The sequence below is a fragment of the Neodiprion fabricii genome, chromosome 2, assembly GCF_021155785.1.
Source record: "Neodiprion fabricii isolate iyNeoFabr1 chromosome 2, iyNeoFabr1.1, whole genome shotgun sequence".
In the NCBI taxonomy this organism is placed as follows: Eukaryota; Metazoa; Arthropoda; class Insecta; order Hymenoptera; family Diprionidae; genus Neodiprion; species Neodiprion fabricii.
This window is the reverse complement of record NC_060240.1, coordinates 39,221,164-39,244,731: the sequence shown is the minus strand read 5'-3', so window position 1 is coordinate 39,244,731 and position 23,568 is coordinate 39,221,164. Positions and strand designations below refer to the sequence as shown.

The 23,568-nt window shown below is 43.3% G+C and overlaps 2 protein-coding genes across 3 annotated transcripts; both read right to left on the bottom strand.

The window, feature by feature from the left end:
* Positions 1-386: 386 nt before the first annotated feature.
* LOC124175388 (pyridoxine/pyridoxamine 5'-phosphate oxidase) lies at positions 387-2,234 on the bottom strand. The gene is made up of 6 exons (XM_046555594.1): positions 2,081-2,234; positions 1,616-1,749; positions 1,430-1,529; positions 1,162-1,236; positions 827-1,029; positions 387-748 (listed from the first exon to the last, which is right to left on the bottom strand). The coding sequence occupies exons 1-6, from the start codon at positions 2,195-2,197 to the stop codon at positions 619-621; spliced, it is 759 nt and encodes a 252-aa protein (XP_046411550.1). The 5' UTR covers positions 2,198-2,234; the 3' UTR covers positions 387-618.
* A 517-nt stretch (positions 2,235-2,751) lies between these two features.
* LOC124175387 (atrial natriuretic peptide-converting enzyme) lies at positions 2,752-22,407 on the bottom strand. 2 transcript variants are annotated; one of them, XM_046555593.1, is made up of 14 exons: positions 22,188-22,407; positions 20,715-21,009; positions 20,040-20,490; positions 12,340-12,523; positions 9,825-10,038; positions 8,475-8,846; positions 7,838-8,070; positions 7,194-7,400; positions 6,879-7,092; positions 6,205-6,350; positions 5,919-6,090; positions 5,442-5,695; positions 4,219-4,337; positions 2,752-4,082 (listed from the first exon to the last, which is right to left on the bottom strand). In XM_046555593.1, exons 3-14 carry the CDS (start codon positions 20,085-20,087, stop codon positions 3,909-3,911), a joined length of 2,337 nt encoding a protein of 778 aa, XP_046411549.1. In that variant the 5' UTR covers positions 20,088-20,490; positions 20,715-21,009; positions 22,188-22,407; the 3' UTR covers positions 2,752-3,908. The 2 variants fall into 2 exon arrangements, with proteins under 2 accessions (XP_046411549.1, XP_046411548.1); XM_046555592.1 differs by having other exon boundaries at positions 22,052-22,263.
* Positions 22,408-23,568: the final 1,161 nt, after the last annotated feature.

Below are 23,568 nucleotides of genomic sequence, written 5' to 3'. Positions count from 1 at the left end.
TCCTTCGAATTGCATGGCTGCTTCAAATATTTTGACCTGTGGATTATCGACGAGTAATCAGACAGTCAAAATTCAACCGTTGTTTATAAGGTTAAATCAATTTTAACGAAGAATAGGTGGATTATACGACGGATGAATATTTCGGCAGTAGTTGCATCTGTTTTGGCAGTTTCAACGATCGAGAGTTTTACAATTATTTAGCTCAGGATCAGACGTGCCTTGGCTTTATAGGCAGCTGAATAATTCTTAAAGATGGGGCTTATCTCAACGTTGAAGATAACGGGCGACAAGCGTCGTTTTCGAAAAATAAGAAAGCAAGTTTGTCGGCGATGGGTGTGCCTTACAGTAGAAAACTATACCGCATACAAATACAGTAAACGAGCCCATTGATATAATATACACTGTGATTCGTTTATATCTATAATATCAAGTTCCAAGTCTCACAATCAGGTATACGACTACTTTAATCTAGGTCATAAAAATAAATTCTTGCAATATGTATATCAAAATGGTTTGTATCCTAAAACTAAACGCACGTTCTGCTCAGTTTTTTGTATAATTTCACGCTGGAAGATAACGATGATAATATAGAGCATAACAAAGAGTAAATTTCGATTCTCAGGCTGCGAGATGGTGATGATTCCATGCACCCGTTTTCGAATCCTTGGCGAATGAAACGCGATCAGCGATCAGGTGATCTCGCTGGCCGTAGAATTCCATCGTTAAAGGCTCCAGTTTATAGGCGACACTAAAAAAAGTATTCCCTATAAAATCACCACTAAACTAGCGATGCTGCCAAGCTACTCGCGAGCGGATTTCAACCTACAAATGATCGGGCATCGGTAGATCAGTCTTGCCATCTACAACGCTCTGCATCACTCGGTCATGAGAAGCCTTGAGTTCGTCCCATTCGACCTTCTTGCCTTGATGACAGATGTGGGATCGTATTTTGCAAGGAAGTGGTTCGGAGTCGTACAGCTCCTGGTAATCCTCCTTTTTCATTTCTGCAACGGGACCCTCTATCCGCACCTCCAATCGAAAATATGATAACAAACTATGGTATTGGGATCCCGCAAAAGAAGCGTGATTTTATCACGATCGTGTTGCTGTGGAATTATGACAGAAAATTTTGGAATAAAAAATACTCGAATCGGTATTCACCTGTCGTGCAACGTGTTCTCCAGTGTCGTTTTTGTACGCCCATAAAAAACACATAGCTGCTGATGGCACTTCGCTCTGCGGAGAATAAGATTATATACAAAGAAGTTTGTAGTTTAAGATTAGACTGAGAAAAAGATTCCATTGACTGGATTGAATCTGCTTCGTGACCCGTAAGTTAATTAAAGTTCACGGTATGTCACGACACAATAAGTCTCAATTAAATCTGCCTATGATAATTCGATATAATAAATTCAACCACGTTTATTACCAAGTTTTGTGATTTCCGACTCCGTCTATCTGTCATCATGACGAAACCGTCTTCGTCTAAACGTCTGAGTATCAGATTACGAGCGCTCACTTTTCCTTCTCTAAAACAAGGGAAATTGTATCTTTCACTGATAGTAATACACCTAGAACGATATTACAACTTCATCGAACATAAAAATTCACCGACTTGGACAGAGTGGCCAAGCAGAAAGTCGCCGGCATTACGGTGGCGCAATTCTTTGCCTCTTGTTGCCATTCTCTAAAAAGGTCGAGGGGATTGTCATCCTTTACCTCAATATAAGTCAAGTCCGAAGCTGTCTCCTATTGTGGATGGAAATTGAACTGATTATCTTACATAAGGTCTTTATCAACTTGGGGAAAGCTGCAAATAACATCAATCGACGGTGAATTTTTTTTTCACGTACACACATCGATAGCAATTTTTATCAATTGAGGTCAATAATTAGATTGTAGCAATGAGTCAATTTTGCCATTCAATTAATGCCAAAACTTCTGAACCATCGCAGCAGTAAAATTCAAAATCAACAAACTGTCAAAATAATGGATTACGTAATCTCTGAGCATCGATGTAATTGAGGTGCGCTAAAACCAAACGAAATGAATGCAAAATTGTCATTGCAAGCTAACTTACCATGCTGTCTCGAAAACCCGTTGATGACTTTAAGCACGCGCAAGCTTTGTTGATCACATTAAAGCTGAAGTTGCCCAGAGATCGACTCGTCAGAATACTACTGAACAGTACAGTCATGCTACATGTGATATGGATGACGGTGCATGCGCGTTGCTTACTTTTCTCATTCCCACTTCTAATTTTCCACTTGCCCGCTAAGATTCGTTAGCCGTACGTGAGTGCCGGGATACGGAGAATGCTCAGAGCAAAGCTATTATTGCTACGGTGTAAGATAACGCATGCAGAAGCACCGAGCCGCAATCGTCCGAGTTCGTTGCCTCAAACGTGAAAGAATTTGGTTATCAAACAGAAGCGACTCGATTTCGTTGAATCTCTTATCTTGTAACGGGCTACACTGTAGATATTTACAAAACACTGAAAACTGATAAGCGTGAACTTAAGTAGATAATTTTGTGTTTAAGCAAGTCAGATCGTAGAATGGATAATAAACATTCGAGAGTTCACACAGGGGCTTTGTCCTTGCGAAGGATTTGGGCTCAAATTTTGTACTAAGAACAAAAAAGTCTTTGATTAGTTTTATTTTTCTTTGTGTGTGTTGCCGCCATTTGGTATTTGCAATGTTTTTACCGATGTAGTAAGTTTCATTTTGATGAAATGTTGAAAAGAAAAGGTAACTAAAATAAGAATTTTATTCTTTAGAATGGGTAACAAAATAAATACGGTCATTATAAGTGGTAATTGTACCTTATACAACACATTTTACAATTAAACATGAGGCGAAAGCCTTACGATTACAATGAGTATACGTAATGAAAATATTAACGGCTGTGAACTTTTTTGTCAATAAAAATCTGAAGGTCAAAGCACTGTGGGTCGAGGAATATGGAATGATTTTTCCTCAGATGAAATGTCTCAAGTTTTATTCTCGTGAATCGTTATCGTTTAAATTATTTGGCTTTCCCGAAAGAGCAAAGATAATGCAGGGCATTAGAAAACACGGGGCGAGCGTAGTAGTGTGAAATAATAAACGGGGATTTGCAATCTAGGCCGAAAGGCGATCCATGCGAAGAATTCAGGCCGACATACTAGAGCATAAAATCTACTTTCTAATTTAATTCACGATAATATTGTCACTCCTAATTGCTATATAGATTAGACGACACGTCGATAGGCGACAGTGCATTGTACACGTTATACATGTTCCGATACCTACATAGCCGTGATCCAAAGTCCGCCAGACGTAGATCCATCTGATACTAAACTGTACTCAGACGTACCGGGTATAGATATGGCTAGTTGTACGATAAGAGGTAACATTAAATATAAAATGTGAATAGAATAAGGATTAATATAATAATAGTATTTACAATTTCATCAAAACTGTACACGATTAAAGAAGGTCAAGTTACATTTTGAACAGCGCCACGTCTCAAATATGTAGGCGAATATTTTCAAATATATAAGAAAGTAAACAAATTTCTTTTTCAGACGTGACAATGCAGATCTATGATTTTATCACATTTTGTTACTCTACAACAATGTTGATTTCAGCAGCAGCTTAGACCAGTCGTTATTTCAAAGGGTCAGAGGATATAATTCCTAATCAAAGTTACGCAACTTCGTGTAGAAATTGAGAAAAAAGTCTAATGATAATAATAACAGTAATAATATTAATAATAACGCACGAATATCCTAATAATGTTTGCGGCGCTGCTTCGGTAAGCTGCTGCGATCAACCGGTAGCGTCGAGACGTAGGATCCTACGAAAAATACAATTATTTATAAATACACAAGCATAATCACCGATCGTCAGCGCGAATCGGTAAATTCAGCTTATCGTCGATCTGATCCACGCCACGTTGGACGAGATCTGATCGTAGAGTCTCGGCCGTTCGACTCCAGCCTTAGAGCACGCTATTCTCCAGCTTCCAACACCTGCCAGAGCCCATCTTCGAGCGTCGCCAAGGAGACAGAGCATCGGACTTCCGGCCACCTCTTCTTCCTGCAAGTCGAAGTAAAACGTTCAATTAATTCTCGACAGTAATTCACTCGTCGCATCTGCAATTCCAACTCGAACGTGTGAAACTTTTGTTCAATTCCCGTGTGCATTTCGTACTATTGCTGTAATTCACACTCACGTTGCAATCGTCGTTGGAATAGGCTGCCTCGGTGCATACGGTGTTCATCGAAACTATGCTGATATTTTCACATCGTGGCATGGCGCTGTGTTGGAGCTGCACCCTCTGCAAAAGGTCACCTGTTGATAATAAGAGGATTTGTTGAAATTGGATCGAGTCGAATGTTACCGCAGCGATATAAGTTCCTCATGCCGTTTCTCAGATCTCCTCTTCAACACGACATGAGAATGACGCATATGACTCTGGTGAAAATTATACCTGCATTATGGTATGGTATTTGCGAATGCAGCACGCTGAGTGGCTAAAACTGGTTGACATAAGAGGCGATGCGAGGCGATGCGAGGCGTTGCGTTGTTTACGCAAAGATTGAATTTCACACGCGGCTTAATTATGCTTCGCTAAACAAGCCGAGGATACTGGGTAGGTATAAGTACTGTGGCGGAGTTGGCTGGTCGAGATTATTCAAAGAAATCTCACGCGTGTATGGACATGTGTGCGTGCGTTATACGGACAAGAAATTGAGGAATCGATTTAACTATATACATAGGTATTTACACGAACGTTATCTAGGACGAATAACGTCTTTTTATACCATTAGCGGTTCATTATCACCGTAGGGTCAAGCTAATTCGTAACGGAAGATTACCGGGTGCCGATAGGCAAACAAGATATTGGAAAAAAAAATAAATAAATAAATAAAAATACATTTCTCCTCTCTAGAATTTCTCCCATTGAAATTCCTTTGCAAGTTTGTTCACCTCACAGTTTATTAATTATCTACGAACCCGATACGATGGATCGATTGAATTATTTTCAGTGCTGTTGTTTTTGTACCCGTTATTGTGTACGGTTATATGTTACATGTGCATGTCTATGTTTTTTTTTCTTCGCTTCTCAGCTACGGTGTTGTAACCAGAATATAATTAGGAGGCTTTTGAAAGCGCGACACGTATGGAGATAAATATTTAACCAGGTTTGGTATAACAGGTAGAGCAAAATATTACGAAATGTATGTACCAATAAGTCTCGGTAAGCCGAACGCGGCTCGCGGACGATTCGAGGTGTTTCGTCAGTCATCGATTTCTTTTTCCTCTCTTATTTTTCATGTGAAGTTCAACTTTTTTTTATTCAATTTTCCAAGCGATTATCAGGATCTTTTTTGTCCGTATCTCTTAAAGTGTACCGATCGTCGAGAAATATGCTGCAGATTTTTAAATTCTTACGGTTTCTCGCCCAGCCGAGGGTGTTGCACGAGGAGTTACCGGCAGGCGGGAGAGGGTCCTCGTTCGAGGGCAGACAAACCGGTCTGACAAAGTCTGAAAAGGCAGCCACATGCTGGTCCAGCTTCAAGAGGACAATGCCGCTTCCTTCAACCGGCGACTTGACCATCCCCACGATTCGGCGCTCCTGTTGCCACGGCGATGAGCTCGAGAGTCTGACGGTACCAAGTCGGGCGACCCATTCAGCCTTCGGTTGCCTGAGAGATGATTATCCGAAATTGCACAAAAGAACTTCAAGGTCGCCATAATTGGCGGTGGAAAAAATTTCGTGAAAGTAATAAAACAGACAAAAGTCGTTGATGAGCGACGAATGGCCGTGGCGGCTGTGATCAACAGCTCGGGATAATTATATGTAAGCCTGTAACGTGCTCGTCCTGATGTTGTAAATCAGGTATATCGCTGACAAACACAGTCACGTACCCTTGGAAACATGTACCGGTTGTGAGGAGCCAACTGGACGAGACGAGGGTCGCGTCGCAGACGTGAACCTTCTGCTTGAAAAGCGCCACGTGCCAGGGCCAGTCACCGGGGGCTGCCATTTTGCCCAGACTCTGAACTCTGCCCTTGCCACGGAGGGCCTGAATCCCGCACTCTGAAAGAACGGATGTTAAACGTCCGAGTGTAAGCTGACGATGAAAATTGACGGTAATGAAATGGGACCGGTAATTCTAGAAACTCGAGAGTCTCGTCTTCTCCAGCAGCTTACCCAGCTCCGAACATCGCACGTACATGACCTCTTTGCTGGGGCACGGAGCACGGACGAACGTGATTTCCGACGCTGAAGGGTCCTCCATGTGCACGTAGGCCACATCGTCCTCTTCGTCTATCTTCACTTCTACAGACTCGACCCCCCTGCCGATTAAACAGGATGTTTAGATCATTTTTGAAGGTGATGTCAACATTCGACAGAGGATACGGGACCGGTATCAGAGTCGAAGTATTTCAAGAAATCGCAGTCGCATGTGGTCAGAGACAAAAACTTCACGCTTCTCTACTTTAAAATTGATCTGTAGTTCAGTCATCCTTTTTCGAGCATCATTGGAAAAGAAATCCACCCCACTGCATCAGGCTACTTTCTTCTCGTCGTAATTTGGCCGACTTTCAAAATCCGCGACCTTTGTACATCCGCAAATGCGACACTGTTGGCTACAGTACATTGTAGGTCTATAAAGAGTCCAAGCAGCGTGACTTTCTGCGAGAAGGACCCGAGCAATGTATCGCGGATGGTATTCGAAAGGTTGATGATACGTTTATCCTAAGAACATGGCAAGGCAAGAGAAATGCTGCAGTGTCCTCGGCATTCGTTCGCTGAATTGCAGATCGTGACAGGAGATGAATACAAATAAGATGTCAGATAGGTATAAGGAGTAGAAAACTCACGTGTAGCTCAACAAGGTACAGAGAGAGCTCGCCGCTGTTTGGAGCACCGTCTCCATCTCCGGCGCCGGGAGAGTTGAATTCAGGTTTTCGGTACAGAGCTTTCCAATGCTACCCTTCTCGTTGAATATCACGTAACCCTCTCGATTGTACTGGGCATAATGCGGGGTATCCGCGGGCATTAATCTCAACGAACTCAAATTCGGGGCCAGAGTAACTGCGTTAAGAAAAGGAGAGAAGCGTTATCACTTAAAACGGACTGACAAAGTATCCTGCACAGTTACGATCATTCGTAAAAGATTCCTTTTTTTTACTTACGACAGTCTTTTTCGTCGCTTCCGTTAGGACAGTCGATTTTTCCGTCGCATCTTTTACTCCGAGGTATGCAAACTCTTCCAATTCCGCAATGGAGGCTGTTCTCTTGACAGTACGAGCAACCTTTTTCGTCGGAAAGATCAGGGCAATCGATAATGCCGTCGCATACTCGAGGTGACAGTGCTTTGGCCTGAAGATCCTGAACACAGCCTATAAAAGAATAAGAAGCATTAAAACGTGTTTCGTGTTCCGTGAAACGTGTTGTATAAGCTGTATCATTCAAGTTTGACGAAAGCGAAATAATAAAATGCCGTTTCAGACATCAACGAAAGCACTTTTGGAGATGCAAAAAGAAAAACTTTTTTATAACTGGTCCAGTTTATGTGTAAGACTTGTATATCTGGATGGAGATCGACTTTCCCTGCCGGGGTCGCTGTCCTGTTCATTGACCTTTCTTTCACCTCATCAGAATGATAACCCCCGGCAGGTTTTTACGACTCACGGTCATACAAGCGTCGGTGGAATTTTTATTTTCATTCGAGAAAAGGAATTTGCCCATACCTACGGGGAAATATTTACCTTGGAAGAGAAAAGGAATATTTACTGTCTCCACGGATTCTTATACAAATTCCAAACCGAATTCTTACCCGGTTTTGGTCTGCAGCTTCCGGGACCAGCGTACTCGGGGAAATTGGAGCAGTCCAAAGCGTCGCGAATTCTGTCCGGCAGACGATTTCCGCAACCATTCCAAAACTCTCGACAAAAACTCCGGCAAGGTAGATGGAGTCTGTCTTCATGCGGACCCGGCAAACATGCCGGCTGTAATACTTGGCAGACGAAGTCGTAGGCCAGACGGTAACATTCAGCGTCGACGAGCTCTCTGTATGGAAGAGCGTTACAACTTGTATGTACATTAGTAAAACAAACGCATTTACATGATGAATGAGCATCTAAATTCACAACGCGTCCTCGCTCTACAGGTGACAAGGTGACACAAGGTGACTATCGAGCAAGTATTACAGTTATATCGACTCGGGATGGAATTTAAGGCTGGGTCGCATTTAAATCAAAATTCACTGGTTGCACAAGATATCTTGATTCTCATGCAAGGCTCACCACAGTTCCTTTCAACAAAAATTCAGAACTCTTACAGATATGAAGAATTCACGTCACTACCGTCAACCTCTACTGTGATCAACAATTTTTGTTCCAAGCATCGAAGTGAATGGTCAACATCGTAATACCATCTGCTCTCCTTTCCTCAACCGATTTCCCAATTCTCACCTGAAAGCGATAACGTCGTTTTGAACATCCTGAAGAGACCGATGCCCCAGGACGTTGGGATAGGAAGTGACGTTGTAGGGCAGATGTTTGCAGTATCCGAGACCAAGCTTGGAGCATCTTCTCGGGGGCGGAGGTGTGGTTGTCGGCGGAAGTGTGGAGGCGGTAGTTTGTAGAACGACCTGAGCAGTGAGAGCCTCTCGACTTTCCTGCACCTCGACACTCTTCGGATCGACCGTTAAGTTTCCTAGGTACTTGGGCGACCCGGGGGATATCTCTTGCGCAAGAACCTCGGCCACATCAGCGGCAGTTATTGTACGGTACCGAGGATCGAATCTTACGTCGAAGTGTACCACTAGGTCACGGCCGTCGACACTGGAACCAAAAGAGAATCGTTCTACGTTGCCGTTCTCCGCTTTTAATCCGGATAATTCTTCGCACGGCAGCTTGTGCGGTAAGCGGCGAAGATGGGATCGACCAGCTGAGCGGCAAAGATGCTCCATAAAAGAGTCTATGACACACCCCGGCAGTTTCTCTTATCTGCATCGTGCCTCAACTATAGCGGTGTAATTTCACCACGCATGCATTATAGGAAAGCGGCACTCGATGAGAGAGAACCTGACGGAATTATTCGCGAATTGAATGGTTGAACTCAAGCGTCTCCGTATTGCTCGGGATTTGTCCCATGAGATTGAATTAGCCAAATTGTTATTACCGAATTTATGCAAATGGAGTATCAATATTGAGGTAAGCTATATAAGTGTCGTAATCGAGCAATCCACTACGGATGTTTTATCGGTGGTTGAGTGGATTGAACGATGTGTTAAATAACGAGAAAGTTTTGGAGGAAAGTCTGTTTTTAAATCGTGCGTTCAACGAGGGAGAAAGAAAAAGGAGATCTTTTTTTTTTTTGTTCAACGTATTCCGGCTCAAATTTTTTCCTCGCGACAAGTAAGTGACTCATGATGATAGCGCGTAACGGTGCCTTACGCTTCGTCATGCGAGAGAAAGAGTTTGTTAAATACCGAACAGGACACAAAGAAAGTAGTTGTACACAAAATACAGGATGAGTCGAGTATTCGACAGGATGCATCCATCAAAATGCAGAACAAAGAAGAAAGAAATAAAGAAAGAAAGAATCGTTCAACATCAACAATCAATTAGGTAAACGTCGGCTGAGGTGAAAGGTGACTCTGTTGACCGTTTTTTATTGTAGGTATCCTGCAGTCTAAACGGGCAATTTAGACTTGCGAAATGAGGATTCATGGATATTGAAGCCGCGAATAAACGTTGAGAAATAAAAAAAGAAAAGAAAAAAACGACACGAGGATTCTTATAATTTCATAGACTCACCCGTCTAGGGCGAGAATCTCGGTGGCCAAGAAGTAGAGCCTCAGAGTGCTTCTTCTAAACACGAGATTCAACCGGTCTCTGTACTCTCTCGATCGAATACGGAAGGCCTCTGTGGACGGGTCCGCTAAATCGCTGACAAAAACATCACCGTCGACGACACGGAACGTCGCCAAAAATACCTGGTCTCCGGGCGGTTCCGCGCTGAGAAATGTGTCTGAAAGTAAAGTAAACCTCAATTTTATGCTCGACATCATTCCGTAAAGAATGATTAAAAATAAAACGGGAGAAAAAACAGCAACCAGTATAGCGAATAATCACCATCCTTGATCGCTTCACACTCTATAAACACGATTGTGCCAATCGAAGCGTTAAACACTCTTGAAAGCGCGTATAATGCAACTTGGTGAAAGGTCTTTCGAATTCGCTCGAAGTTCCTCATGCAGTTTCAAATCATTCAATCGCTCAACGATTCATCATTCTATGCAGTTATTGACACAAAGTTCTGACGGGTTGCCCATTCCGTGATCAAAGTGTACACCTTACTGTTCAATCGCAACTTCGCAAGCGACGTCAGAAAACTTCGGACGACCTCAACAGAATTGTAAAAAGTGATCACCTAGTCTACGACTGAATTCAAAGATGGCACAACTTCTGACAGTGATAATTTTATGAAATTTTTCAAGGCTTTGCAGTGTGAAAACCGGTTGATCCAACCACCCGTGGTCAAAAGTCCCTCACTTTACGAACTCCACGCGATGCAGCTACCGTACTTTCAATGGATAACCCGAATTTACACCGTGCTTTCGTTTGTACCTACCGAAGTACAGTTTTCTCTGCTTCGAAGCTGATTTTTGTAAATTTGATACCAACGTCCTTCATGCCTACAAACCACTGAGACACGGCATCGTCAGACAATAAAAGAAAAATAAAAAAATGAAGTAAAAACAGATCCAAAAAAACATCACGATGCCACAGGCATAAATTTACAGCACGTTGTGGGTCAGTGAGGTCACCGCCGAGGCTTGGACAAGGACGCTTCTCCCTCGGTCAGCCGCCTCCGGGTACGAAGCACGTCATTGGCGGGGACGAGAGCCGCTACATGATCGGCGTCGAGGCGGGAATCGGTAAATCGGTAAATCGGTCAACCCGTTAAGCCGTTTGGAGCGTGGCACAGCGGCTGAATGGGCGCTTCCGGTGCTCTGGGCTTTTCGTATAATCTCTAAGAGTAGTCGTTGAATCGAAAAAGCATGCCATACGCTCATTTCCTGCGACCATGCGCGGAAATAATTATATTCGAGACTTGCCGAGTCGCTCGTGGCTTACGTCCGATGGTTGAACGAACCTCGCGGTCTCCGCACGAAAACGGTAACCCGCCTCGGTAAATGTGCGGTAACAACTCATTTGAGAAACTTGAATACCGTTTTGTTGTCTGATGTAATAATTCAATTTTGCTGGTACCTATGTACATATAGCGAGTATATATGTATAAGGGAGACCGCGGACAAAAATCGGCTAAAACATCTCGCCTGCACTTGCGAAATAATATTAGATAAATTCACACTAATGCGGTTTCAGCCGTGAAAATCGTTTCAAATCTAACTGTATACCCTGACGTACCAGTAACGTTTAATTGAGATTGAACTCTAGTCACAGGTAATATCGCGGAGTCTTCTGATATTACTTTCATACGAATGCTATTAACTTTTTTTCGTTTATTATTATTCGCAAACTTCCGTTAATTTTAAGAGAAACGGTAGAATTCATTCGCTAGCGCGATTGCCAGATACCGGTACGATAACGCATCTTGATCAGAAACGTATTTCCTGCATAAATCCGCTAACGCGTGACGTAAAACCGCAGTTAATTCACGAGGCAATTTGGGAATATATCGCAAAACAGCATAATCCTCGCGTATCGCTGAATAATCACGTGAGTGAATCAATTAAGGATAATAGAGTTCGTATTGACATGCAGTTAGAAAGGTAAACGGGTACCGTTAGACACGATTCTAAAGCGAGTGCGATAGTCTTTATGTGTAAGTCTGACTTTGCCTTACATATTACGTGTGATTGTATATATGTAAATGTAAGATGCGCGGTATCGTGTTGCACTTTAACGGAGTGTTTTAGCACCGTGAATTCCTCTGTGAATAGAAACTAATTGATACCCTATAAATTAGAAACTATTTCTCTCGGTGTGCGGTCCGTTATAGCTCTCCCTCCCTTCCTCCCCCTCTTTCTCTTTGATTCAACACCGATTCGTTCGCCCGCGTGATAACGGCGTGAAAAGTGGAGGAACATAAAGAAACAATAAAATTACACAAAAAAAAAAATAAATAAATAAAAAAACATTATTTCCAACCGGGACATCGGAGAATCGCGGTTTCGCTCCAAGTCAGTTTTCCCTCAGCCGCAATTAAGATCGCGGCTACATTAAGTCGGTGAGAGGTTGCACTTCTAATCGAACTACTTTCAGCCTACTTCGTTTTGGTATGCCTAAGGTACCTCGTACTCACATCCAAGGTAAATCGCAACACCGGCGAATAGCAGGAATAGCAAAAAGGCAGCAAGGACGCAGCATCCGCAACGATACTGACCGCCGAGTTTCCTCGTAAATCTGATGTCGCTGTCGGACGACAAGATCGAGCTTGGTGTTCCAGCTCGACTGAATCGACGCGTGCTCACCGTGCTCACTGAGATCTGAAAAAAAAATAAGTAATAATTTGACAAACGTGTAGGTACCCCGTTGTTTTTTTTGCTTTTTTTCTCAAAATGCCTTTTAGATTTGTAATTGCAATAAATGATATTGATCGTCGTATCTTAATTTCTTATAGTAGTGTTCAGCAAAGTTTTTGAGCACTCCGTTACATCTGATTCGGAATTTCGTGCCCTAGTATTTTGCACAAAAATAAAAAATAAAAAAAACTCGGAAAAAAAAATATAGAGAACCAAGAAAGAAAAACTTTCTACAATATTTTATGCTATTGTAACTGATGCAAAAATGAAAGGCTATGTATACACAGGACGCGAGATATCCGCAAATAAATTCTAAACACCAAGTAAAGTAGCGGTGTTACGGATTTAATACCTTTTTTGTACGTATATATAGGTTTTCTCGTAACGGCGTTAAACTTTCCTCTGCGGTATAGAAGTTTCTCTAGGTAGTTAGGTAGGTATATTACATCTAACCACGTAGGCGTTACTGTTGAAAAAACTCTACTCTCTCACTGATGCAACTCAACTTGTACATCTTTGCCATTAAATTTTCCCGTGTCTCAACGCGAGCGACTCGAGGTATTTTCTACAACCACAATTCATTTATTACCGACGGTCCGACGGCGTGAAATCGACGATTATTATATTTTTTACTACAGGTGCACAGCGAGTGAAAGGATTCGTTGAGCCGGCTGATATTTACGTACGACTGACAATGAACCAAATGTGGCGATCGAATGTTGCGAAACCTGGTTGAAAAAGGCATTCATTCGAGTTCGAACGAATCCTTGAGCAAGGAATCCCACGATTAAGTTGGTAGTGGAAGTTGATGGTGGAAAAAGGCCGAGTATTTTCGCCTTTTTCCAACATTCCACGATCCGAGAGACTACGCGGTATCATCGACACGCCTGTAACTTTAGAAGCATTCTTCGCCGGGTCAGCAAAAGCACATCGATTCCTCGGAGGAAAAAGCCCCACGCCCTAAAGCGATGAAATGTTACGACTGGCACACGCTTGGTCCGTAGATGCAGAGTGCTTTCTTATTGCAAGAACTACGCTCGAGTCTTTTAGCAGCATCGAGTTGCTCAAGCGAAACTCTGCAGCAATGGCCTCGGAGAGTGGGTGGATGAATATCTCTAGCTCCATGCGGGTGTATTCTACTCCTCCTCAATTTCGACCATCGGCAATCGACTTTTCCCAACCGTTCTACCTTTTGCTCGTCGTAGTAATTCCGGGAGGCTGCGAACGCTTCTTGGAACTCGAATATCACTGGGTCGAAAGAGAACTCGCGGATCTAGATCACCGCGGAATAACAGTAGTACGACAATTAATATTCGTTGCACGCGATACACGCGTACCAATATCTGTGGCAGCAGTAAAAGACGATGAGTTCTATGAAATTTTTACAAATTGCACTTATTCCTAACAAATTTTACGCCGTCGTCCGAATGGCGTACCATTTTTTATTTCCTTCTCTCCTCTTTAGTGCGTGCGTTAATTGCCGTATACACAAGCATCGTGCAGCCAAAGGCCACGTGCGGCGGGTTCAAGACTATGTATAATTAAGGAGGTCGTATCATTTCGTGTCATCGTCCATTTAAACTTTGTAACGGTCGCAGGGAGTCGTTTCACATTTTAGCGGGTTCGCTATCAAACGTCATCTCGGCTGGGCTCGGGGTGTTTTTCCATGCATTATTACACGCGTATCCTGCAAGCTGCGTGCTTAGGAACGGCTGAATGCTTCGATGTCCACAAACAGCTTTGCTCGACAATAGAACTGGTCTATAGCGCGCTTCGAAGCCTCAAGCGCAGGCTTTAACGACGAGAAAAACGAGCCAAAGCTGCATTACATTATTGCAGATACAGTCAATTAGCCGTCAGGCTACCCGGTTCTGCGTCACTCCCTCCACCCACTAACCGGAATTGATTTAAAAAAATATCGGTATACGTTCGCTTCCCGATCCACGAACTGCGATTGTTTTCTCCAGTCGGCTTCTAATTGTAAGTGGAATACGTCTCCGGGAGAAATGACACGCTCTGATTTCATCTCGTCATTCTTTAATTTCACTCAATTACACAGACGGTTTAAAACTGGGCCAAGCATGATTTTTATTTTTTAATTATACTATCGTGTGTACAGTCATTCAAAGATCGAGTAGCTCCGGATCCGCCATGAAAAGCATGACTCTTCAACTTGCAAAGCTAATCGCAGACGGTTTTATGAGGCGTTACGATTCGACCAGAACAAAACTGAAACTTTGGTTTCTGGGATAAAAACCGAGTAAATCCCGTAACTATGCACACAATCATGCAAAAAAGCGGAAGCTCGAGACACCGAGAGCTCTTGATTGTTACGAGATACTTCAAAAACTGCGGGTTACGTATGCCCGTGAAAAACAGACGAAATTTAATTAGTCAGCGAACATCTTAAAGCGATTGCACGAAACCACGCGTGCTCTTTATATGCACGCGAATGAAGTATGCGAGAGTTAAAGGGTCGTAGCTGACTGTGAGAATCGCTCGACATGATTTCAGAGGCGACATTCCACGAGGATACATATCGATTCGGTAAGTGATCGTGACGTGACTGACTCGGATGATCGAGATTGATCGGTAAAAGTGAGAAAACCGAAGAACAGAAGCTTGCCTCGTGATTTCTTATTTGGGATAATTTTTTGCGCCGCGTCTAGACGCTCTGTCGGGAATCACGGAGATGTGCAGGAACAATGGATCCTGCGGGAGATGTCGAGTGGCGAAGAATCGAGATTACGTAGTTATACCTACTTCGGGCAAAGTAGACTCGGGAATAATTGGTATTAACTAACGTTGCGTAAGGTCGGTTACATCTTTAATCCATGAGAAAATCAGCCCGAATATAAATGTAATTCAAAGTAAGAGGCTGCCCGTGGAGGAGTGCGAGCACATGTTTTTGCGGTGGAGTGGGATGATCGCGTGCCAGCGATATATTATTGTAATACCGAGCAGTGAGATTTCTCAAATAAATATACGACCGGTTTTGAACAATGCCTCTTGCTGCGGGCGCGATTGCCCGACGACTATTACAATAAACATTTTACCTGAAAATTTTTTTAACGGCATACGCCCAGCTCTCCGCTTTACCACGTCTGTTTGCGCGATTTCTAAACCGTATCTGCGCTGAAAGTTTCCCGCAGAAGTACGTGACTTATACGGTGACCGCGTAAAGCCATAATTTGGGAGCGGAGAATTATATGCGCGTGCTGTTGTAGAATCAGTCGGGGAATTATTGCTGAAAGTATCGGTGCTGATACCGCGAGATGGGTTTTGCTTGAATCCCAGACAATGGTGTCGGCGGCTCGGCATTGTTAGGAAATTTCTAAGCCTCCGGCACACTCCCAAGCCTAGGTTGAAGATTCTGGAGCGACTTCGCGCGGCGTCCAACAGCTGCTGCTGCATCATGGATCTCTTTGTGCACTTGCATGCGGAGAATCTAGGGTAACACGTACACATTTTATACGCTTCTAGGTGCCGCTTGTCATTCGATATCTATCCAGCCAACCGCGGAGATAAAAGTTCTCTCCGGTTACGCAACCACGCAAAAAGGTCAAGCGATGCGACAACTCCGTGCAAGAAGGACGCGTCTCTTCTTTTCATCAGGTCCTTGCACGCCTACGTACAATATTGCTTGTTTAATTTGTTTAATGTTATACAATGTTAGATATGTCTTGCTAACTTGATGAGTACATATTTTCCGAAAATTTATCGTTCATTCTTCTCCTCTTCGTGTTTTCACACGTCAAGAATACATCATCAGTAATTACACAACCATGCGGACCGAGGAAATATGGAATAAGGATTGTTTTTCATTTTTTTTTTTTCATCTTCGTAGATAAACCAACAAAAACCCAAGTGTCCGAAATGCGGTAGGTATGTTATACGTTTGATTTGACGTAAGTGTACACGACTAACTAAGGAACAATTCACTTGTCTGGAGGTGAATGTGAACGTTCAAGGCTGGATGAGGATTCGAAAGTAGAATTCAATGTCAACCTACACAGCGACGCCAGATAAGAGGGTAAAAAGCTACGAAAGAATCAACCAGCTGGGTACGATATTCTCGAGTCTGTGTTGTACCAGGTACCTCCCCACCAAAAACTAGAAACGCCGGTACAAACTTCCGCCTGAAATGAAAATTTTCAGCGCCACTCGAAATCGTACGTATACTATAAAGCAGCGAAGAATATTAACCAATCGTCTTATACAGCACAGTGTAAGAAACCAGAAGATTAAAAGTACACTAAAGACTAAGCAAGACGGATGTGAAAGTGGAAATCTAAATTCACCGGATTTCTTAAAGGCTTTTCTAGGCAATTTCAAGCTTTCTTGATTACCCATCAAGTCAAATGATCGGGTAGATGTGCAATACCGGGTAATAACAGTGTCTCTGAGATGAGCAATATTCCAAGTTAGAAGTACCGAAGTTCTTACTTATTAGGTCGGTAATCTGTGTCGAAATGGTAATAATCATTATTTTGTTACGGGCCTGAGGAGGTTTGATTCGACGAGCGGTTATCGAATCACCTCTATACCCACCCAGGATGTTATTTGGGTGATTCGGGTTCGGTCCCGTCGCTGTTCGCAATCCGGAAACGATGGAAGGAGTGATAATGAGACGAAGAAGGTGTACCTTCTGGTTCTCTAAAGGCTTTATTAGAACTGAGAAATGTGTAATTGCGTAACTAGGTGATTTGGATTGGGAATAAGTGATATGATTATTTAGACTGGAACTGAGGTTGCACTTGGAAGTTAGAGTTGAAGTTGATCATACGAACATTGGAATAGGACTGATCAAGAGCTGGTAAAGAGCAGGGGTAGACGAAAGGTGCGTAAAATCGGAATGGTGGGGAATAGAATTAGCAGAGTCGGCAAAAAGCGAGTAGCGTTAACCAGGATGGAAATAGGAGGACAGGAATGAGGCGATAAGATTACTTGCATGGATCGTGGGAGTGCGATGAGATGAGGGAGACGTGTGGCGATACGCCGGACGTGATAATTTCCTCACTGATTTCTTTCTGCTGCGATCTCAGATCACGACTGGCCATCAGTGATGACGACTGGTCACAGCTCACGCACTAGCGGTCGCATCACTGCCTTCCAGACGAGCATAATAATCAAGCAAATTACATCTCGAGGATGAATTCAATCGCCGTACTTGCAAATCGATGCGCGCTATTCCGTGTCAAGAATCGCATTATACGTAATGTCGTAAGGCTCTCGCTCTGCGTTGCCCAAAAGTTGCGTAAGGTCTTTTAACACCGTATTTCAACCCTGGATCCAGTTATAGTGCTCGCGTCGTGCGGGTCACGCAAAAAAAAAAAGACGATTTTTATTCAGTCGTAGGTGTGTAACTTCATGTTCGCAGATAGCTTGTCTTGAGATGCCACGCCACTTCATAGGGCGATGGAAAAACGCGCGTAGTTCAGGGTAGCGACTCGATTGTGAGTCGTTGATCTGGATCGAATCGACCGATAGTTTCTAGACTCCGTCGTCGTCAGCTAGAGTCTAGGATCTAGATATTGGGGCAGCGCCCAGAGGATATCGGGTTCACGGCGTGTCCCGGCTCGAAACTGCCATACGAATGACTGGGCGGCGTCGAGGAAGTTAACGGTATCACAAAACAAGCCTCTGAGCAGATGTCAGCGAGGCTGTTCAACCCCGAGGCGATAATCGCGGCTCCGCAGCGCAAAACCGCGTTGTGGGTGACCCACTGCAGAGTACGTGCGTACGTATTCGAGCTTGCGAGGTCGTCGAAGAACAAGGTCGCATTGTCCCTGAGCGAAGCACCATGGAGGCAGCTTTCAGAGGTATAATCGCCAAGGCGAGGCCGGAACCGAATGGCGACCGTTCGATTGTGCAGATCTCAGTGATGTCAATCACCGTTTCCGCGTCACGGTGAATTTTTAATCAGTTTTATTGCATTCAGTTACACACGGGCATTGTCAAGTGACTGAGTATTTTCATCTGTGTTACCGGCGTGACTCAACTTCGGAAAATATAAATCATATAGTCACGATACGGTTATTTTTTAAGTCTATGGTAGTCTTAACATTTTCTTTGTTAATAAGGTCAAGAGTCCAATTCAAAAGTCCGGATCTTGTCGACTTTTCTGAGAAATTCATCTCAACGTAAATGTCCGTCGAAACGGAAACGAAAGCCTGTAAGCCATGGCTCATTTAGGTTATTTTTTATCGTGGGCTTAAAAAATGATGTGTAATTTGACTCGTTTGTCAAAGTTAACTCAAACTCGACGCTTTGAAACGAGAGTTGGTAAAACAAATGTTATATTGCTACAAGAGCCAAAATTAGTCACCTACCTACCTACTCGATAACAGTATTCAGCTTATGAACAGCTGTCATGCAGCTGTTTCATGCTGGGATACAGCGTACATAAAATTGAAAAATAAATGTAGATAATTACTTTTGGAATAGTCGCAGGTGATGTTATACAGCTCTAACAGTTTTTATACTCTCCGAGCAATCAGTATATTCGGATTTTAAATTTGAATATTCTTTTAGCGCATGTACAACGTGTGATAAAACTGCTGTGAAACACGAACCTCACAGCTGGGCACAAGAAGTCAGTGACTTTTTCATCGGCTTACCCCGATTCGCGATAGGTACCCGAATTTGACTTTAAAATGATAGCATTTAAACAGCGATCAAGATTTTTATCTCTTTCCCAAGACATACGGGCATTTCACAGCTACTCAATGACCGTAATACAAATGAGAGAAAATGAGGGGAAATTATAATATCAGCTAGGTAAAATCTCGGGATTCAATTATCTGTATAGAAAGTTTACGAAGCCTTCCGCGAGCGTCATGCAGGACTGAAAAAACAAATTGCCGACAATAATAACGTCGATTATGAAAAAAAAAACCATTAGGCGTGAGGCGAGTTTTCAAACGAGCGAAATTCACTCGGCGGAAAATCTGAGTCCCGTAGTTCTCTGTACCCACTTGTCTTCTGAGAAAATTAACAAACGTGTCGTGGTAGTTTGGGTCACGTAAACTCTGTATTCGCGAAATAGCTTTCACTGACCACAGGAGTGAGAATATCAAAAGAAACGTGGTAGACAATTTGTAATACGTAGAGTAAATCCACTGTTTGTTTACAGTTTTAGATCTCAAGTACGATTTTTTCTTAATGGATGAAGATTCTACTTCACAAAAGACAAATGATACAGAATAAGTAAGTGGTTCGTTTTTTTCGCGAATTGCCATGTAACGCGCATCACCGCACGGTAAGTAATATAATTATGAACGTCTGGTGCATCCGAACGATGGTTCAATTGTATGCAAATTCGAAAAGCAACAGGACTTCTCGAGCTAAGGTGCGGCTGGCTAAGAAAATATTTCAACCCTTTCTACTCCACCGTTCTTGCAGCTTATCGATGCAAGCTGCACTCCTTCACATGAAAAATGGAGTTCTTCCAAACAGAGTCAAATGCAATTTGACTTACCTTCGAATCCCACGAGCTTTTCCGCTTGTGCTCCACAGCTACAGTCATCTTAATTCACCTCAGTCCCACTCGGCGAACAGGAGCACTCCGTGCGAAACAACGACGCACAGAAAACAGTTTGCACTTGCGGCAGGACACTACAAATAACTTAACGCGGTGGGAAATCGCATCAAGAAACACATCGCTAAGTGTGCACGACTATGCACTCGCCAGTCTGCACTCGGTCACTTATATCGTTAGTGAAGTCTTCACTCGGTCACTGACTAGCGGCAGGCTCACCTCCGCCGAGTGTCATCTTTCGATCAACGGTTACTCTCCAAGTCTGTCGACGTAGACGCACAAGAAACCACGGTAGCACCAGAAGCCTCGCGCCCGACGCTAATCCGTTACAGAGCGCGTCTTCCTTTCTTACCTCTTGATTTCCACCGTAGCAAAGCGTTGCTCGATTGACCTGGAACAGAAATGCGCAGATTCAATATCACGCAAAAAGCTTCCGGAGATGAACAGTATTTTCGAACACGATTTCCTGACAACGACGACTTGGAACTTGGCTCATGACTTTAACCACGAACTCTGTAATATCGATTCATCCCTACAACTGCCACACTAATAATGCGATAGAATTCACAAGGTGATTCACGAGGTATATTTTCAGGATCAGTTCCATAATCGTACCTTTAATCGAAGAGGGTGGCAGGTGTCCAGTCGAGCGGCAGGTTAACTGAGTTCAAGTAGTCGTGTCCAGCCGGAGTCGGTCAGTCGGCCACACGCTTCGTCGGACCAAAGCTGAGGAAGTCCTGACTTCCAAGGATCTCGACCGGGAGGCGACAGTGAATTTCTCACGTGTCCAGGTGTCTTGGAACACGTCCGTACCTCTGCTCGGCTTCACGACGTGTGCTGCTGTGGACGTGATGCACTTTCACGTCTTACCGGTTCCTTGTTTAGCGTTCCGCAGGCGCGTGCTCGGCTCCTGTCGAAGAGAGCGTCGACTACGGTGAACATAAGGAGCGTCGTACTACCGGACAGTACGGCGAACAGCTTATGTCTCCGCGTGCAATTGAGGCGGGTAATTAAAAATCTTTGTATCTTAACCCTGCCTCAAAGATTGTTACGATAGATCGACGATTGATCGCCAATCGCTTTCAAGTCGCGGTGAAAGTGGGTATGGATATGTACGAGCTGTTGACAATCCTGATACTCGTTACAGCTTTAGATCAAACGTTAAGATGTATGCCGGTATAAACAGGACAATAATTCCTGTTATAGTTGCCAAATTCGATCGATTGATATTTCACAATGCGTCGTGATCGCTTTGCGTGAATGTGTCTGCACATTTTTGATAATGCTATTCCGCGCGGTAGGATGGAATTTCTTGGTATTTTATACGAATCGAGGACACCTTCCTCCTCTCAGCAATACCTTAGAGAGTCAAGTGTATTATGGAACGAGTAAACAACAAGAGGTTCCTGAGATAGTAACCCTACTCGAGTTGTTTAATCGTTAGTACTTCGTGTTTGTTGTTTTCAGTACCTAGAAGTCGAGATCGGTAAGATAGGATTTTGGTCAGTATGAACTCAAGACCAACGGTTGATTGTCAGCCGAACTTTGAAATTAGTTTAAGATAAAAGGTTATCGGAAATGTTTCCAAGAGTTCTAGAAGCTCTCGAATCGCGTGTAAGAACCACTGATCAATGAGGCAGGTTACCTTTTGTCCCGATGGTTATAGAGTCTTCACTGATTTTTCGTTACAAGTCGAACACAGTTTTGAATGTGAAAAAAATTGCGTAACAAGGAGGCTTGGCTGTATGCCGTGAATCTAAAACGTAGAGCGCGGTGTAACATCGTAACGATGTACCGTGAACCGTGATAGACTTTTTGGGTTTATCGAATTCACGATTCACGTAACGATTACAACTGAACTCGGATCGAGGAACGATGAGATTTCTTGTCTCGATTACATCTCGGCAGGTGCCGCCTCAGGGAATTAAAGTGAACAAATAATTAGCACTCACCTGCAGCAAGCGTACGGCGATCCGTTCACTTTGGCTCGTTCGAGTGGCCGATCCGCATTAGACCGTTCTGAATTTTTTCCGTACCTACCAGCCTCTCAGCCTCCTGCCGGAGACACGAATGCCTACATTTACTTACGTTATAAATAATCCGAGTAGAACTTGCGGACAAACGCAGCCGTCGTAACGGTGGACGGAATAGAAGTAGATATAATGGCAACAGGGCACCTCTGCACTGCACTCGTGGGCGACACGGTGAACGGAATGTAAAGAGACTCAAAGGACTTGGAGGTGACCGCGTGCGTTTCTTCCTCCTTTACGATCCTGCTTTTATCGTCCTCGAGAGTAACGCTTACCCGACCTGCCAAACTCGCGTCTCACAACCAACTGACCGAGCCATGAGCTCTGCTCTTCTGTCCAAAACAACTCTCCGCTTGTCTACTCTGGATGTGGGTCGATGCTGTCTTTCTCGGATCAACCGGCATCGGTTTAGGTAGTGCCCTGAAGCTGCCTACCACGGACACTGTTCTCCAATGTATCGCCGACATGAGCAGCACTGGTAATATTTTGCTATTTCGTCAGGAATTGCCAGATTCCATGTAAATTCCAAATCCTCCTATAGAATAAAACGAGAACTTATTATATAAATTCGTGGGAATGCCGAATGGATTCTCGTGAGTAAATTTCGATACTATCGACAGGGTGCTGCATCCACATTCTTCGGCATCGGAGCGATGCAACCGGACCGTGACGAGGAGTGTTCGTCGGGTGACGCAGCAATATAACTTGTATACCGTAAATAACTGAATTCGATCCGTTATTATTCAATTATACACTCAGCAAAATATTCGATGGATCACTCGAGCATCCGATAAACGAAACTTGTTACTTCGTTCTTTGTGTTGTTGTAACTTTGAAACTATTCATAACGCTTCTTTACAATGTGTCCGAATTTTCAGGCTCCTCTTTCGAACAGTACAGTTTGTTAACATGGAGTGCAATAATGCGATAAACAAAAGTCATACGATGAATTTTTGGTAGAACTAAAGAGTTTTTAATACCGAACATCTGGTTGCAAATTGCAAAGAAGGGATCGAATCGAACAAAGCGAGTTCTAGAGTAAATACTTCAGTATTTTAAAACGCTATACTTTCCAATCAATCCACGGTCATATCTAATTCGGAAGAAATAACGATTTTAAGAAACAAGAGTAAATTTCTCAAATAATTCTTTGACTCACTGCTGGTATGTGGCAAAAAATAAAATGTGTATTATAAATTTTGTTCTTCCGTTTCTCTTTGCAGCGCCCGAATGACGTCACATTTTTATCTCCGTGTAGCCCGGCATTGAAAATAAAATTTCTGGGGCGATATAAATTCCATGTCGTGCCTTCATCCGTTCGTCAAGATTGCAATACCTATTACGAATATCTCCATGAAGAAGCAAAGTTTTGCGGTATTAACAGATGTCCGCTGAACGATATCACGTAGTTTAATATTAAGAGTAATAAAAAAAATTAT